The sequence below is a fragment of the Ursus maritimus genome, unplaced genomic scaffold, assembly GCF_017311325.1.
Source record: "Ursus maritimus isolate PB19 unplaced genomic scaffold, ASM1731132v1 scaffold_25, whole genome shotgun sequence".
Lineage (NCBI taxonomy): Eukaryota > Metazoa > Chordata > Mammalia > Carnivora > Ursidae > Ursus > Ursus maritimus.
This window is the reverse complement of record NW_024425008.1, coordinates 31,574,321-31,592,450: the sequence shown is the minus strand read 5'-3', so window position 1 is coordinate 31,592,450 and position 18,130 is coordinate 31,574,321. Positions and strand designations below refer to the sequence as shown.

The following is an 18,130-nucleotide window of genomic DNA, read 5'->3' as shown; positions in this document are numbered from 1 at the left end:
GCCTTCGGCTCAGGGCGTGATCCCGGCGTCCTGGGATCGAGCCCCGCATCAGACTCGTCCGCTGGGAGCCTGCTTCTTCCTCTCCCACTCCCCCTGCTTGTGTTCCCTCTCTCGCTGGCTGTCTCTCTCTCTCTCTGTCAAATAAATAAATAAAATCTTAAAAAAAAAAAAGAATTGGGGTTTTTTTAATTTGTTTTGGGTCTTTTTCTGCCACATTGATTGATTCATGCTTGTTAAGACAGTGCAGTATCAGTCTTGCTAACTCGGGTGCTCACTCTCAATTCTTCCATAGATACGTACTATCACCTTTAGCTGTTTTTTTGTTTGTTTGTTTGTTTTAATCCTTCACTAGTCCCTTCACTGTATTTATCTTCCAGGATTCTTCTCTTTTTTGGACTTCCTCCCTGTACCCATGTGCTTCTTGGTGAGTAGTTAACACATATACACGATCTACTTCCCTTTACAGCTCCACCCATTTGTATTAAAGATTGGATGACACCGTTTACTCCATCTTTGAACACTTACCTGCACTAGGGCCCAGTTTAATACTGTGCCTTTGTAGCTATTTTGAATTTTGTGAAAATAATCCCAATTGCATAACTACATAAGAACACACAAAGATAAACTCAGTGGCAATCACCAAATAGCCTTTCCCTTCTTCTGGCTTTCTAAGAGAAACTAAGGCACAAAAAAGGCCTCCATGGGTCTGGGGTCAGTAAACTGAAGTCAGGCAGGTGGTCTATCTTCCCATACTGCTCCTTTCTTTACCCACTTCCTGGCCTGAGAAACAGTAGGAAAATGACAGTTTAAACTTGATTTTTATTTCTGCCTTCCCCCAAATTTCTGCCATCCTCCCAGCCCCACAAACTTCTTAGAAAAGGAAGCTCTTCTGTGGTCCAGCCATGTAAAAGTGTCTTGACAGCAGTGGCTTTAGGTTGCCGGAGATAAAGCCCATGCCATAATCCAGATTCAGTTAAGAGTTTCCTGAAAGAATCCAGATGTTGGCATATGACGGTTTTCTTAACAGGTGAGGGATGAGCCCTGCTCTTGAGCCAAGCCACCGTTGACTCTGGGAATTCAGCTGGGGCTGCAGTGTGGCCCTCTTGAAATGAAGGTTGGTTGGTGGGTGAGAGGAACTATCTTGTGAACAAAGAGGGTAGAAACTAATCCGAACTGCCATAAACTGACCCTGCCATAGCTACGATTCTCTTAGGTAGTAGGTTTCAGAAGGTGAGTATGAGTTTGCAGGACATATGAAGATCTTATCCTATGATATCTCTTGTAACTCTGGCAGCAACAAGAGCAAAGTCAATCTGGACTTATGCAAGGTGTTTTGATGAATCTGGCAGTGTGCACTGGGCTTTTATCAGACATCAAGCAGGCAAGGCTGGAAGGTTTGTTTTCTTTGTGCTCAAGGTTTTGGCCGTCATGAAGGAGAATCATTTTGGCAGGGAGTACTGAGTAGTCTGCTGCAGGTTTCTCGTGTGTGTACCTGCCACCACCTGTCAGTCCATAGGGATGCCCAGCAGGTCACAGCTGACGTCCCAGAGCCGCCTTGCTATCGTCTCATTCCGAGCCTGGGCAGAGACCCATGCCACACTGCAGTCACTGGAAGGGAAAGAGAGAGGCTTAAAACACACAGTTTACGAATGGAGTCTGTTCTCTGCCTGGAACAAGGAATGTGACAGAAAAACCACCTAGGGATGACATGTCCTCTATGCACTTCATAGGGCCAGTCTTTGACTTATCTCTTCATTCTCTAATTCTTACCCCAGAGAAAATGTAATTACCATTTAGATCTCCTCACTAGACTCCCTCTGACCAACATGTCTGATATATAATGCATAGCATTTAGTCTTTATATGTATATATTTAACTATAATATCAGTGTCTGCCTGACACCTGTGTATGTCCAGCCTGTTCACACAGGACCTTGTACGGTGTCATGTTGCTGAGATTACACTGGTTACAGATGCTTGGAGTGGTAAAAACAAAAAAACAAAACCATTCCCAAAACTTACTATTTCTGGTCTACCTGCAATTATAACTTTATATATTTTTTATTTTTTTGAAGATTTATTTATTTTTGAGAGAGAGAGTGCACGCCGGGGGAGAGGCAGAGGGAGAGGGAGAGAATCCCCAGGAGACTCCCCCACTGAGCGTGAAGCCCGATGCGGGGCTCAAATTCATGACCCTGAGATCATGACCTGAGTCGAAACCAAGAGTCAGACACTTAACTAATGGCACCACCCAGGCACCCCCAATTACAACTCTTTTTAAACTCAAATAACAAGTAAAGCCAGCCTCATAAACAATGGAAGAAGGAAAAGATGATAGCATAAAAGAAAAGTAATAATAAGATACTGCGTGTTTCATGTCTTCTCTTCATTGCTATAATCCCAATTATTTTAAGTCCCCATTAAATGCAGGAGCGGTATTCAAACTCTGCACTATCCAGAAAATTTTCTCAAAGAAAATTTTACTCATTTTTGTATTAGCTGCATCTAGGACACAGAAGGTATTCAATAAAGGGTTTTTTTTTTTCATCATTCATAAAAATAAAGAGTTTTTTGAAAAGTGATTGAGTAAATGGATTACAATCTTTTAAATCACATAAGAAGCAATTTATTTTTAAAGATTTTATTTATTTATTTGACAGAGAGAGAGACAGAGCACAAGCAGGGGGAGCAGGAGAAGGAGAAGCAGGCTCCCTGCTGAGCAGGGAACCCCATCTGGGGCTCAATCCCAGGATCCTGGGATCACGACCCGAGCTGAAGGAGAAAGCTTAATGGACTGAGCCACCCAGGCACCCCCATAGGAAGCAACTTAAAAAGTTATATACTATTTCAAGAGAACTGCTTCCAGGACACACTAAGCACATTCTGAAGGTGAAAAGGAAAGTTGGCAAGTCTGAAATAAGCGCATGAAGCGAACTCCTAACGCTATGTCCATAAAGACGCTGCTAGTCAAAGAGCAGGTTACGGACAAGCAGGAGCATCATCTGGGAGCTTGTTAGAAATGCCAATTCTCAGGCCCCATCTGAACCTGCTGAATCAGAATCTCTAGTGTAGAGGCCCAGGCATCTGTTTTCAACCACTTCCTCAGATGGTTCTAGAATGCACGAAAGTTTGAGAAATACCACTTAGAGATACCTTCACATTTACAAAACAAGCCTTGTAAGTATAGTACTTCTGTTCGAGGGAACTTACCAGCATGACCAGCACAACCTGCCACTGCTGAGCAAAAAGACCGTCACTGAGAACCAAAGGCTCTGTAAGACTCTGGAAATGAACTGACCTCTGTAAGCCTCTGTAGCCTCTACTGCATTACGCTTATGTTCTTTGCAAGGTTACGATGACTAGTGAATGACACAATGGACACGAAAGTGCCTTGTGTCATAAGCTATGACATGCTGTAAAATTTATTCAAATACCACAGTAAAAGCTACTTACGTGTGGTTATGGCATCAGCATAGTCATGGTGCTGATATTTCCAGTAGGATTTTGGGAAGTATCAACCAGTATACATAAAAAGACCTATTTCAAAACTTACTACAAAGCTATAGTAATCAAGACACTGTACTACTGGCATAAGGATAGACATATAAATGAATAGAACAGAATTAAAAGTGTAGGGACACCCGGGTGGCTCAGTCCGTTAAGCGGCTGCCTTCGGCTCAGGTCATAATCCCAGGGTCCTGGGATCGAGTCCCACATTGGGCTCCTTGCTCAGCAGGGAGCCTGCTTCTCCCTCTGCCTGCTGTCCCCCCTGCTTGTACGCTCTCTCACTTTCTCTCACTCTCTGACACATAAATAAAATCTTAAAAAAAAACCCACCAAACTACACGTGTAGAAGTATCCTTACATTTATGATCAATTGATTTTTGATCAGTCTGTTATGGACTGAATCACGTCCCCCAAAGTCCATATGTTGAATCCTTAATCTATAATGTGACTATAGCGGGAGATCGGGCTTTTAAAGAGATAATTAAGGTTAAGTATGGTCATAAAGGTAGGGCCCTAATGCCATAGGTCTAGTGTCCTTATAAGAAGAGGAGACACCAGGAGTGTGCACACAGAGAGTGAAAGCCATCTGAGGACACAGCAAGAAGGCAGCCCTCTGAAGCCAGGAATAGAGGCCTCACCAGAAACCAACCCTGCCGGCACCTTGATCTTGAACTCCCATTCTCCAGAACTGTGAGAAAATTAACTTCTGGCATTCTTTTATGGCAGCCTAAGGAATTTTTTTTTTTTTTAAGTAGGCTCCATGTGGGGCTTGAACTCACAGCCAAGATCAAGAGTTGGCACTCAACCAAATGAGCCACCCAGGTGCCCCAGCCAAGGAAATTTAATACAGCTACCAAGAAAATTCAATGGAAAGAATGATGTTTTCAATAAACAGTTCTGGGACAACCGGATATAAACATGCAAAAATGAAGTGGGACCCCTACCTCATGCCATATATAAAAATGAATTCAAAATGAATCATAGACCAAAATGTAATGCTCAAATTACAAGAGTGTTAGAAGAAAACGTAGTAGTAAATCTTCGTGACCCTCAGTTAGGCAATGGTTTCTTAGATAAGACACCAAAAGCACAAGTGACAAAAGAAAAAAATCGGTAAGTTAGACTTCACCAAAAAGCTCTCTGCTTCAAAAGACACCTTAAAGAAAGTGAAAAGACAAACCAAAGAATGGGAGAAAATATTTGTAAATCACTCATCTGATAAGGGACTTGCATCCAGACTATATAAAGAACTGTTACAATTAAACAATAAAAAGACAACAATCCATTTTAAAAATGGGCGAAGGATTTGAATAGACATTTCTCCAACGAAAATAAACAAATGGACAATAAGCACATGAAAAAATGCTTAACAACATTAGCAGGAAAATGCATACGAAAACCATAATGAAAAAAAACTATAAAAACGTAAGTAGAAAAATTACTTCATGCTTACCAGGATGGCTAAAAGCAAAAGGACAGACAATAAGAAGTGTGAGCAAGGGCATGGAGAGATTGGGACCCCCACCCACTGACGGTGGCAACGGGAAATGGTGCAGCCACTTGGGGAAACAGTCTGACAGTTCCTCAACAGTTAAACACGGAGTTGACATAGGACCCATATTCCAGTGGGATTCCATTTCTAGGGATATAAACCAAGAGAAATTGCCACACAAAAATCTGTACATGAATATCACAGCATCATTATTCGATTAACCAAAAAGTGGTAACCCAAATGCCCGTCAACTGATGAATGGATGAATAAAATGTGGTATAGCCATAAAGTGAAATATTATTTGGCAACTAAAAGGAATGACACACTGATGACCTTGAACACATTATGCTAAGTGAGCAAGAAGCCGGTCATAAAAGGCCACATATTATATGACTCCATTGATATGAAATGTCCCGTACAGACAGATCCATAGAGACAAAAAGCACATTTGTGGTTTCAGTCAGGAATAATAACCAGTGCAAAGTTTCTAATGCTTCAGTCAAGACAGACTTCTGTTCATTTCTTTTTTTTTTTTTTAAGATTTTATTTATTTATTTGACAGAGAGAGAGACAGCCAGCGAGAGAGGGAACACAAGCAGGGGGACTAGGAGAGGAAGAAGCAGGCTCCCAGCGGAGGAGCCTGATGTGGGGCTCGATTCCAGAACGCTGGGATCACGCCCTGAGCCAAAGGCAGACGCTTAACGACTGCGCCACCCAGGCGCCCCGAGACAGACTTCTGTTCATTTCTTGATAGTGGTCAACACAGCTGATGTTGGATCTTCAAAAATCCTTAAAATTAAGAATCCATGGCACTGGAAAGGCTCTTCAAAAGTCAATTAAATAATTACTATGTCATGGATTTGAGGCTGACTTTCTTTAAACTACTGAGTCAAAACCTTAAAATCTTCAAGGAAGAAAAATCCAGTCACCCATGGAAAATCATTCTAGTACATAACTATGTAAATTTATCTTCCTGGATTTCAGACTCACATTTTCAACTATCTGCTACACACTTCTACTCACATGGAGTCTTATGGATAACACACTCATGTTGAACATGGACAGAGCCAGGTTTATTACATAGTGGGCAACTGATCCATTCCACATTTTTTTAAGGGGGAGAAAGGCAGAGGGAGAAGGAGAGAGAGAATCTCACGCAGGGTCCAGCCCCAATGAGGGGCTCCATTTCGCAACCCTGAGATTAAGACCTGAGCTGAGATCAAGAGTCAGACACTTGGGGCGCCTGGGTGGCTCAGTCGTTAAACGTCTGCCTTCGGCTCAGGGCGTGATCCCAGCGTTCTGGGATCGAGCCCCGCATCAGGCCCCTCTGTGGGAGCCTGCATCTTCCTCTCCCACCCCCCCTGCTTGTGTTTCCTCTCTCGCTATCTGTCTCTCTCTCTCTCTCTGTCAAATAAATAAATAAAATCTTAAAAAAAAAAAAAGTCGGACACTTAACCAACTGAGCCACCCAGACACCCCATTCCACATTCTTTTGGCAATAGCAACCTGATCCCTTCCTGAGGAATTACCTCCTTCCCACAGTGTGAAGACACCGTTAATCAAGTGCCGGTCTTCCCCTAACCAAGGGAGTGAGGACGAGAGGATGGAAGATCTAGTGCTCCCTTGCTAGAGGGCAAATGGTGAGCAACAAAACAAAGACTGAGGACAGCTGGCGTATACTCATTCCAGCAGCAGTGCCCTGGCCAGCTGACTGGCCACTCTGTTTGTTCGAAGTCTCGCTCTTCTGTCTTCTCTTTGGTTCTTAGGAGAACCCCATATTTTAATAAATTCCCTTCTTGCTTAAGTTAGCATGAGTCTGTTTCCACTGCTTTGGAATCAAAGAACCCTAAGCTCTACACATGACTTTTCCATGTCTGTTGTCTCAGTTAATGTCATTATCAATCTCCTAGTAAGTCAGGCTTGACCCCAGGTCACTAACTCCTCCCAGACCCCTCACTCATTTAGTCATCAAGCCGTAAAAATTCTGCCTCTTCAGGGCGTCTCTCACTTAACCCTTCTTTGTATTCCAACAGTCATTACCCTAAATCAGGAACTCAAACTCTCTCACATGGGTTATTTACTCATTCATCAAAGTCACCAGGGATGTCTCTCTGAAGCACAGAGCAGATTTATTTCTCTCTCTACTGGAACAACTTCCGTGGCTCCTCTCCAAGCCTGGCATTATGGGCCTAGCATGATCTGACTGTCTACCTTTCTTTCCAATTTTAATTTATTTACAATCCTTTCTCTAAAATTTCAAGTTATTTCCACATAATCTTGAAGGGGGAAGTAAAAACATGCTAAAATTTCAATCTTATGTGATGTCTGAGTTTTGCTTCAAAATAACACGAGAGGAGGGGCGCCTGGGTGGCTCAGTCGTTAAGCGTCTGCCTTCGGCTCAGGGTGTGATCCCGGAGTCCTGGGATCGAGCCCCATATTGGGCTCCTCCGCTGGGAGCCTGCTTCTTCCTCTCCCACTCCCCCTGCTTGTGTTCCCTCTCTCACTGGCTGTCTCTCTCTCTCTGTCAAATAAATAAATCTTTAAAACAAAAAAATAACATGAGAGGACAAAAAATATGGAAAGGGGTGATGCATGGGGATAGGGGACTACTGGCCATGGCTTAATGGTTGTTGAGGCTGTATTATGGGTATATGGGGGTTCGACGCGCTATTTTATCTACGACTGTACATATTCAAAGTTCTCTACAATAAAAAGTTTTATAAGTCTTCACTTGGGGCGCCTGTGTGGCTCAGTCGTTAAGCGTCCGCCTTCGGCTCAGGTCATGATCCCGGGGTCCTGGGATCAAGCCCCTCATCAAGCCCTGCACTGGGCTCCCTGCTCAGCGGGGGGCCTGCTTCTCCCTCTCCCACTCCCCCTGCTGATGTTCCCTCTCTCGCTGTGTCTCTCTCTGTCCAATAAATAAATAAAATCTTAAATAAAATAAAATAAAATAAAATAAAATAAAATAAAATAAAATAAAATAAAATAAAATAAAATAAAATAAAATAAAATAAAATAAAATAAAATAAAATAAAATAAAATAAAATAAAATAAAATAAAATAAAATAAAATAAAATAAAATAAAATAAAATAAAATAAAATAAAATAAAATAAAATAAAATAAAATAAAATAAAATAAAATAAAATAAAATAAAATAAAATAAAATAAAATAAAATAAAATAAAATAAAATAAAATAAAATAAAATAAAATAAAATAAAATAAAATAAAATAAAATAAAATAAAATAAAATAAAATAAAATAAAATAAAATAAAATAAAATAAAATAAAATAAAATAAAATAAAATAAAATAAAATAAAATAAAATAAAATAAAATAAAATAAAATAAAATAAAATAAAATAAAATAAAATAAAATAAAATAAAATAAAATAAAATAAAATAAAATAAAATAAAATAAAATAAAATAAAATAAAATAAAATAAAATAAAATAAAATAAAATAAAATAAAATAAAATAAAATAAAATAAAATAAAATAAAATAAAATAAAATAAAATAAAATAAAATAAAATAAAATAAAATAAAATAAAATAAAATAAAAGTCTTCACTTATTCACGAAGGGAGTCCATCAATACTATTTTAGTCCTGGGGCGCCTGGGTGGCACAGCGGTTAAGCGTCTGCCTTCGGCTCAGGGCGTGATCCCAGCGTTATGGGATCGAGCCCCGCATCAGGCTCCTCCGCTATGAGCCTGCTTCTTCCTCTCCCACTCCCCCTGCTTGTGTTCCCTCTCTCGCTGGCTGTCTCTATCTGTGTTCAATAAATAAATAAAATCTTTAAAAAAAAAATACTATTTTAGTCCTGAAGACAATAGAGAAATACAGATTCAAATTCTTTTTAATGTAAAAAAAAAAAACAACAACAAAACAGAACTAGGAGTCCAAAAAGGAACGAAGAAAACTAGACGGACCTAAATAAAGGTAGGAAGAAAAGAAACAACCAGAAAGCATAATAAATGATAGCCATGCAGAAAATCAAACCTCGCAGTACCAGGAAAACACAAAGGAGTCAACCCCTTTATTACAAGGTAAAAACACCAGTCAAAAGACAAAAGCTATGTCGCGCAAGGTATTTTAGAAGAGGAGTATAGTATACCAGACAAATCGAAATTACTGCCTTTGAGTAATAAAACCCCACCTTCAAAAACAGATACATTCGTACCTGAAATGATGCCCACTTAGAATCTCGAGACCTTCCGTGACGGCACAGTACAGGCTGGTCTGCGCCCCCTGCTGAGGGGTCTTGATGAAGAAGGAGAAAAGCCACCACATCCATTTCATGAACCATGAGTGCCGAACCAGTTCAGAGTTGACTGTGCCCGGGTGCACAGAATACGCCGTAACGCCAGAGCCTAATGGGGGGGGCGCCGCATAGGGAGAGGAAGCAGGACTTGATATTGCCGAACAGCCGAGAAGAGCAGAGGATGTGAATGAACATTTGACCCCATGAAGACTCCCTTCCCACAACGGTACTACAAGCGCTCCTCACAGTCATTTCCAGCTCCCCATTTCACAGCGTATGATTAAAGCTCAAAGAGGTTATTAACTGTTAGCAAACAGTAGAGCCAGGACTCAACCTCTCGGCAGCACTTGACTCTAGCAACTACTCCTTCCTCAAAGCTGCCTTTTTATTGGCTTCCGTGACCCCATGCTCCTTCTGGTTTTCCTAATCTTTCTTGCTGCTTCCTCTCAGTTTCCTGGACCCTCATCTTCTACCCAAACTTCAAATGCTGGAACGCCCACGGTTTGCTCAACTCCCGCTCTATAACTAAATGGCACGCACATTTTGATGCACATTGTATATTCCTTTGAACTCTTGGCTGACTATGAGTGGCTAAGGGCGCGGACTCTGTGGTCAGACTGCCCCATTTCAAATTCTAGCTGTACCACTCATTAGCTGTGTGACTCTGGGCAAGCTCCCGATGTTGTGACTCGGTTTCCTCTTAAAATGGGGATAATCCTAATACCTGCACCTCACAAGGTGGTTCTGAGGATTAAATGAGTTCTATGTACAAGAGCCTTGATAGTCTCCAGTACATGGTAAGCGCTAAATGACACTATGGCACTTATGCATGTGCTAGGTCAGGTCCCCAGTTCTTTACTAGAACCTTGGGGCCAGAGGGGTTTCCAAATTTTTACTGATTTTAGAAAGGTAATATGACACATATACATATACTGCTTATTACCTAATGTCCCTAGTACAAGAGAGGTGTGGCTGCCAAATAAGCTTTGGTATCAAGCTTCTGAAAAAATTGAATTATCAGGTCTTTGTGGATTTCATGATTACAGATAAAGGACTATAGACATATTTTATTTCCAACTTGACATCTACTCTATTTTTTTTAAAGATTTTATTTATTTATTTGAGAGACCGTGAGTGAGAAAGACAGAGAGACAGAGAACAAGCAGGGAGGAGAGCAGAGGGGGAGGAAGAAGTGGACTCCCCGCTGAGCAGGGAGCCCAATGCAGGGCTCGATCCCAGGACCCTGGGATCATGACTTGAGCAGAAGGCAGACGCTTAACTAACTGAGCCACCCGGGTGTCCCTTGATATCTACTCTAGATGACCCACAGTAATGCTGACACAGAGGTCCAAAACTAACTTCATACTTTTAAGACCAAACCCGGATCTTGCAGTGCTCCTTAACTCCCAATCAGGCAGGCACACAGAGCCATTCTTGATGATTCCTCACCTTAACACGCATATCCATCAACAAGCCCTGGGGGTTTCCCATCCTAAATATCTCTAGGAGTGTCCACTACCCTCCATCTCCACCACTCTAGTCCAGGCCACCCTCATTTCTCACCTAGACTACAGAAATCACCTGCTGCACACACTCCTACCCCCATTTTAAAAAGGCTTTCATTTGAAATGTTCTCCACTGCTCTTCTGCTAAAATCCTACCATAGCCTCTAAGGATTTTGCCTCTGTCTACCTCACCAGTCTCAGCTCAGACCTCTATTCCTCTTGCTCTCTATGTTTTAATCATAGCAGTCTCCCAATTACTCAAACCGAGCCCAGACCTTTGTGCATTCTCTCCCGTCTGTCTGGAATGTTCCTCAACATCCTCAGATGCCTCATCCCACCCACTCTATAACCCATTTAATTTCCACATAGTTTGATGATCCTGTTCCAACGATGGGGCTCCTGTATCGGATTCCTTGAGCCAAAATTCAGCCTGCCTCAACTACTAAGCAACTCCAGTTGTCCACTCTGGATTACCTTTCTTTTTATCGAAAATTCAGAGGAGACAGTGCTAAGGACTTCTGTGTATTTGTGATAGGAGACTCCCCTCTTTGTGGATACATTTCTCTCTTATTTAACCTTTTGCTGTTAGGGAGACATTCCCCCTCCCCACCACTACCACCATAGTCTCAGGACCCGTTTTATCCTAATGGTTGTATCTAGTGCCAGTTCAGGTCCCTCCCCCTGCTTTTTTTTTTTTTTTTAAGATTTTTTTAAAAATTTATTTGAGAGAGAGAGAGAGAAAGAAAGAGAGTGAGCACATGTGCAGGAGGGGCAGAGAGACAGGGGTAGAGAGAATCTCAGGCCAACTCTGCACTGAGACCAGAGCCTGACCCGGGGCTCAACCTCACGACCCTGAGATCATGACCTAAGCCAAAACCAAGTTTAACCGACTGAGCCAGCCAGGTGTCCCCAGGTCCCTCCATTCTATCTGGTCTCACTATGAGTAAAAACCTTGCTTGCTCCTGAGGCCTGACTCAGTGAGGGCAATAACCTATAAAGTAGTCCCATTTTACTCATGAGGAAATAAGTCTTAAAAAGTTAAATAGCTTGCTGCAGGTCACACAGCTAGTAAGTACTAAAGCCAAGCCTTATGACTCAAAGTCAGAATGTCCCCATCTCCTGCTAGCCACCTCCAATATTTGGCTGCGGGCCACTTACTAAAATAATACCCAGTTATAGTCATGGCAGCAGGTTTTGTCCAGGATATGGGCTCCAGAAAACAGTATGGATTCCTGTGGCTTTTCACTACTTTCCATTGGCTCATATCTCTATACTTTCTTCTTCTAAGCCTACCTTTGAGCCTCCGAGCCAGTTCCTGGGTGAAGAGAATGTTGGCTAACTTGCTGTGACAGTAGGCCAGGCCTGCATTGTAGAATTTCTCTCCCTGGAGGTTATGGAAATGGATCCTTCCCAGGTGGTGTGCTAGGGAAGACACAGTCACTACCCTTGATGGGGCTGATTCCTTCAGCTTCTCTAGCAGCAGATGGGTCAAGAGGAAGTGACCTATGAGAAAAACTAGAATTAACGGAGTTCAGAGCCAATGCCAGGGTGAAGGGAGTCATGGTGAGCCCTGCAGAGAACTCAGGAACAAGGCTTTTTGCCTCATTAATTCATTATCAACTCCAGAACAAGCTCAGGGAGGGTTTGGGGAAATAGGACAGCCGTCCTTCCATGAAAGAGGTCTGTCTGGATCGTGTGAACATGAAGTCTTTTCTCCTTCCAACTTTGATCAGTATCACTCTTTACGCAGGCAGCCTCTACCTGACGCGGGTCATGAGGGTCACCACAAAGAAAGCAACACAGCCCCCAGTCCAATTAGGCTGTTCAAAAATGCCCCAAGGTAAACTGAATCTGGATCACAAATTAAAAACTGGGTGGAACCTCGAGTGGGCCTAAGTTTATCCCTGAGCTTTCGGGCAGGACCACAGTATTCACTCTTCACTTATGGTCTATTAGGGCCCAGAGGTGGCTCAGTCTGAGCCCTAAATTTTCCAAGGAGAACTTTAGGCTTCCTCTAGTTTTGTGATGAGACCAGATTTCTTACCCAAGTGGTTGACTCCCATGTGCATCTCAAAGCCATCTGCTGTCTTAGAGTAGGGACACATCATCACTCCTGCGTTGTTGATCAGAATGTGAAGATGCTTTTCCTCTGCCGGGAAGAGGAGATGCAGTGTGGAAGCAGCCAGCCACAGCAGTTATATCTGAGAAATCTGCCTTACACCCAGGCTTTGAAAATGGGGATACATGACTTGAATCTTTCCTCCATTTCCCTTTCACATGTATTGTGTATTGTTTTTCATTGTTTAAGACTCCAGTTGAATCCTCCATAGCTACTACAGAGCAAAACTCCATTTTACATAACCGAGTGGCCTCTCCGATCCTTCCAGTTAAGGAGCTACTCACTCACTGCTTTTGGGAGAATGTTCTGCTCACCTCTCCAAATAGAAAGACTTCCCGAGCTGAATCAGAAGATTCCAAAGCAAGAGCAAACAGGATGTTCTGTATGCACCCGTTGCCACTGGAGAACTCCAAAAAGTGCCAAAAGAAATATTGGTTTCACCTCTTTGTTGCCTCTGACAACTCTTTCTCGTGGTTTATTTTCTCATGTGATTTATAATTTCTAACTATGAGCTCATATCCCTAGAAGTCGTTTACCCAGAGAGGCCGAGATCCCTGTGTTATGAGGGGCTATGCCTACAGAACCCTCTTGGCTTGGATTTTTATGTGATACTACAGGGTTTTATGTTCACTCCTCAGCTCAAGATTCTTGTACCATTTGGTGATATAATAAATTCTCCCCCACAGATGATGCCAACCTGAGGCTCTAATATCTCGCAGACGACTCTCTAACCGTCTACGTCCTAAAGAGAAGGTAAGCTTCTTTATCATGTCTTGGCGCTGGTGGCCTACCTTTTTTTTTTTTTTTTTTAAGCCCCTGTACCATGGACCAGATGGCTTTTTGTGAGTCCCAACCTTATGTGGAGCCTAAGATACAGCTCCCCGCTCTCAGGGCCTGAGGTCTCACCTCCTGTCCCTGTGTGAGTATTTGAACTCTAGACCCTAAAGCTCATATTGAGTTCTGATACTCCCGTGAGGTTTTTGGCTTTAGTTCTTATGCACTGCTCTGACTTTTTTAAACTCATTTTTTTTTAAAAAAGATTTTATTTATTTATTCGACAGAGATAGAGACAGCCAGCGAGAGAGGGAACACAAGCAGGGGGAGTGGGAGAGGAAGAAGCAGGCTCATAGCGGAAGAGCCTGATGTGGGGCTCGATCCCAGAACGCCGGGATCACGCCCTGAGCCGAAGGCAGACGCTTAACCGCTGTGCCACCCAGGCGCCCCTAAACTCATTTTTTGTTTCTGCTTCCTGAGGATTCCCCTTTGTTACTAAGGAGTTCCGCTATGAATGAAAGTTTTTGATTATAATTTATCTAGCACTTCTATGTATTAAAGAGGGAGAAGGATCTTTTCCTTTAACTAAGTCTGCTGTGTTGACTCCAAGAGCAACAACATAATGTCCAGTTCTACACTTACCCGCTAAGAAGTCTTTAGCAAAGGCTCGAATAGATTTCGTATCAGCCAAGTCCAGTTTTCGCACTAACACCTGTTGGTTTCCCGTCATGATCTGGATCTCTCTGGCCACCAATTCCCCCTTTTGCACATCCCGGCACGCTAAATACACGCGGGCTCCTGTCAACCAATATATAAAAATAAAGACAAACTGTCAGCTCCGCTTTTGAGTGGACACTACAGACCTACAGACTTATAAATGGTATTTTCTACTGTTTCTTTAAAATGGGAATTTACCCATACTTCATGACTGGGTATTTGATGAACAAATCAAAAAAGAAAAATAAATCAATAATATTCAGTAAGTGTCCATTATATGTAGAGCATTGTATTAGGTTCAGACCAGTCAATCTGTGGGACACTTGGAAAGCTCTTGAATTCCAAGATTGGGAGGAAAAAATGAGCATGGTCATCTTTGTGAGGGATAAAATTGCAGGAGTAGGAGGGAATTAGAAGCAGATGAGCTTGCCTCTCTGAGCCAGCTCTTTGGCTGTCTCCTTTCCAATGCCCGTGTTGGCTCCAGTGACCACAGCTACCTTCCCAGGAAGCTGGACAGTTGATGTACACACCCCACTAGACAGCATTTTCCTGTAGAGAGAGGAGAGCTCATCAGTTCTTCATTCTCCTTGTCTTAGCCAGAGGTTCCTGTAACTACCATGTCTTCCAATCCCAAGCCTAAAGTTTGCTTTGGTTCTTTCTAGTGCTGTCCTTTTATAGATTTAAGGAAGACTAAAGAAAAATTTTCTGCTCTTGCTCACGGTTTTTTTGCTCAAAAATTTTCTGCTCTTGCTCGAGAACAAAAGCGATTCTATTGTAAGGGCAAACCTTAGAGCTGCCCCTGCAGTACAAGAACTGGATAAATATTTGATTATCCAGGCACCGGCTTCAGTTTGAGCTCTTTGACAGGCTTAGCGAATCATAAGACTCAGCCTAGAAGCAGCAAGTACTGGTCCACTTATGTCGCTCTGTCCACCACTGGCACTTTATGGCCCTGATATGCAGCTAATCCGACACAAAAAATTAAAATTATGGAAGCTTGTTTGCTGGGGTAAAGCAAACAGAAACACGTGTACACGCACAATCAAAAATAAGACAAAGAAAAGGCATGAGTCAGTACAGAGGGGAGCTGGGATTCAAGTCCTGGTTTAATTAGAGTCCTTGTTCCTAAGCACTGTACTACCCTTCTTTTCCAAAGAAATGAATGCACAAACAGGGATTTGCATGTCTCAGGCTGTTCTTTTTTCTTCTCTGCAAATTTTAAGACTCAAGTTAAAAGACTCCCTTGACCAGGAGATGCACTTTTAAAGAGCATTTCAGCCTCCTTCATTGAACTTCGAGTTGCAAAGCACACACTCCTAGCCACTAAGGCTACCTGCTTAGTGCACACAGGCCAGTAAGGAAGCAAACTGGTGCTCACCAAAAGATATCTTCCTCCTCAGAGAACAAGCCTCCCTGTTCAATGTTTCACATCCTTTCAGTTTTAGCTCCTGCAGCGACAACATATCAGGACCTCTACTGAGTTCTTTCTTCTCCTTACCAACAAGAATGAAAGAGACCATCAACTATGAATAGTCCAGCTCTGGGCTAGCTCCCATGACCTAGCCGGGTGCTTGGGGATATGACCCTTGCAGTATAATCTTACTCAGAAGAATCTCGCGGAGGAATGCGCACTATTTTCAGTTCAGCCTCAGCTTTTCACTGGGACTCTATTTGGGTAAGAGGATCTTGTGGTGGAAAGAGATAAAAAAGCGTTCTCCTCTGAGTGGGAGCACTAGCTGAGCAGAAGGGAGGAAAAATAAAAGTAAAAGAGGAGCACGAGTGGATGGTGACCACGCCCCTGTCCCCGGGGAAGGACTCTCTCTTCAGTCTCCAGTTCACCGTCACTACTGGTGATTTTAGTCAGAACCAATCAGCAGGCGCCCTTTGGGCAGCTCTCCACCGATTCCCCGCGGCACTCAGACAGCCATTGGCTGGTATGTCACCAGGTCAAGAGACCACTACCCTTCATCCTTCTGCCTCACCCCCAAACCCTGGGCATGATTCAGGTCCCCAGATACTCCTGCTCTGAAGGCAGGATGCGGCTCATGATGCAACCCTTTCATTTCTTCCCTCTACAACATCCGCCCAGAAAAAAGGCGAATCTAACTCCAACAAGAGAGCAAGCAACGGGTCTGCAGATACCGATTCCCATCGACGGACAGTTTCAGAGAGCAAAAAAAATCCAATCGCTCCATTGTACTTCAAAGGCTGGAAGCAAGAAGCTAGACAGGGCTGGTTCCAGGCGTGGGAGCTAAAGGGAAAACAGTCTTAAAGTCCACACCCCATTTTAGGGTCCGAAATCCCCCAATGCTGGAAACTTAAGTGTCTGAGGTAGCCGTGCACTCGGGGTTCTCTGGAGCAGAAAGCAAGGGCTTCCGAGACGAAAAAAGGGATCGGGAGAAACAGAGCGAGGTGATCCGCACTACAGACCCTTCCCACCGCCTGGGGTCTCCTGCTCTCGTCCCCGGCATCCAGGACAGCTGGACCTCCTCCGACCAACCGAACTACCGGCCTCGACCTACTTGGAGCCCCCCAAGGATTTTCCTTTTCCTTCTTTAGGAAACAGAGCTTCGGTGAGGATTAACGTCCTCCTGAATTCTCAAAAGAAGGCAGTACATTTGCACAGACCTGACTTGGGGTGCAGCGATGTACAGGAAAAGGGGGAGAAGGAGGAGCAGGAGCAGGAGGACCCCGATCATCTTGCGGGACGGCTGCTGAGGCTGTAGGTAGGAGCGGAGCGAGGTGCCCCAGCAGAGCTCGCGGACCGTGCGGCTCCTCCCAGGCACGCCCTAATCTTAGTACGACAGCCCGGGGAGCAAAGCCATCTGGGAAATGTAGTCCACAGCTTGGGCAGGAGGGCGCTGCCTCCAGCTGCTCAGATGAGCTGACCCATGCGCCAGATACACAACAAACCCCCAACCATCTAGGCTCTAGGGCCTGTAGGATTTGCCCAGCTTTCCCACAGCCCTCTGGCCACCAGGGTTGTCGTGAAACCTCCCCAGTCATCTAGCTCCCGGTGCGAAGTCCAGATCCCGGTTAAGTTTTACCCAATCATAGTGAAGCAGTTACCGCATTGTTTCTCCTGGAGGTGAAAGATTTGCGTCTGGGGAGTGTTCCGAGGCTGATTACACAGGAGAGGAGCGGTTGGAGTCTGACAGTTGGGAAGGAAGGGTGGAGGTGGGAATCCTTCCTTCTGAGGGATTCCTTCATCCAGTGGAGTGTAAGCAACCCGTCCCTGAAGACATTCCCAGGAGAATCACTTTATTATGTCTATTTTATATGATAATGCTATCATCATTTTCCTGCAGTTTGAGTGTTAATTGATAATAGAACATAATTTTCCTGGTGATTTGGATTAGATATATTAACTCCCAGGGTGGCAATGAATTTCTCAGATTAGCACAGTTCAGTTTGCTTACTCATGAAAGTCTGTAATCCTGTCTCAAATTAAGGCCATGAAAATTCTGAGAACAAGTAGGTTCCCTGTTCAACTATCCCCTTCAGCTCTGCCATCTAAGGCTTATACATGGTTTCCAAGAGGTAGAGGTAGGGGGTGTTTTAACAAGTCAATAATTGGATAATTCATTTCCATTTGATTGAAAGACATGTTCTAAGCTCAATTTAAATGAATATATGTTATAGAAATTGAAGAGGCTTCCTTCACACAATACAAATTTTTACTAATTTAATGTTAGATTATCTAATAATCATCAGATTTTGTCATATGCTCATGATTGTGGTACCTAATAAATGTAT

The 18,130-nt window shown here is 43.1% G+C and overlaps 1 protein-coding gene across 1 annotated transcript; it reads right to left on the bottom strand.

The window, feature by feature from the left end:
- Positions 1-799: 799 nt before the first annotated feature.
- Positions 800-17,168, bottom strand: RDH11 (retinol dehydrogenase 11). Its single transcript, XM_008700518.2, has 7 exons — positions 17,003-17,168; positions 14,805-14,923; positions 14,300-14,455; positions 12,809-12,913; positions 12,058-12,267; positions 9,179-9,368; positions 800-1,608 (listed from the first exon to the last, which is right to left on the bottom strand). Exons 1-7 carry the CDS (start codon positions 17,071-17,073, stop codon positions 1,506-1,508), a joined length of 954 nt encoding a protein of 317 aa, XP_008698740.1. The 5' UTR covers positions 17,074-17,168; the 3' UTR covers positions 800-1,505.
- Positions 17,169-18,130: the final 962 nt, after the last annotated feature.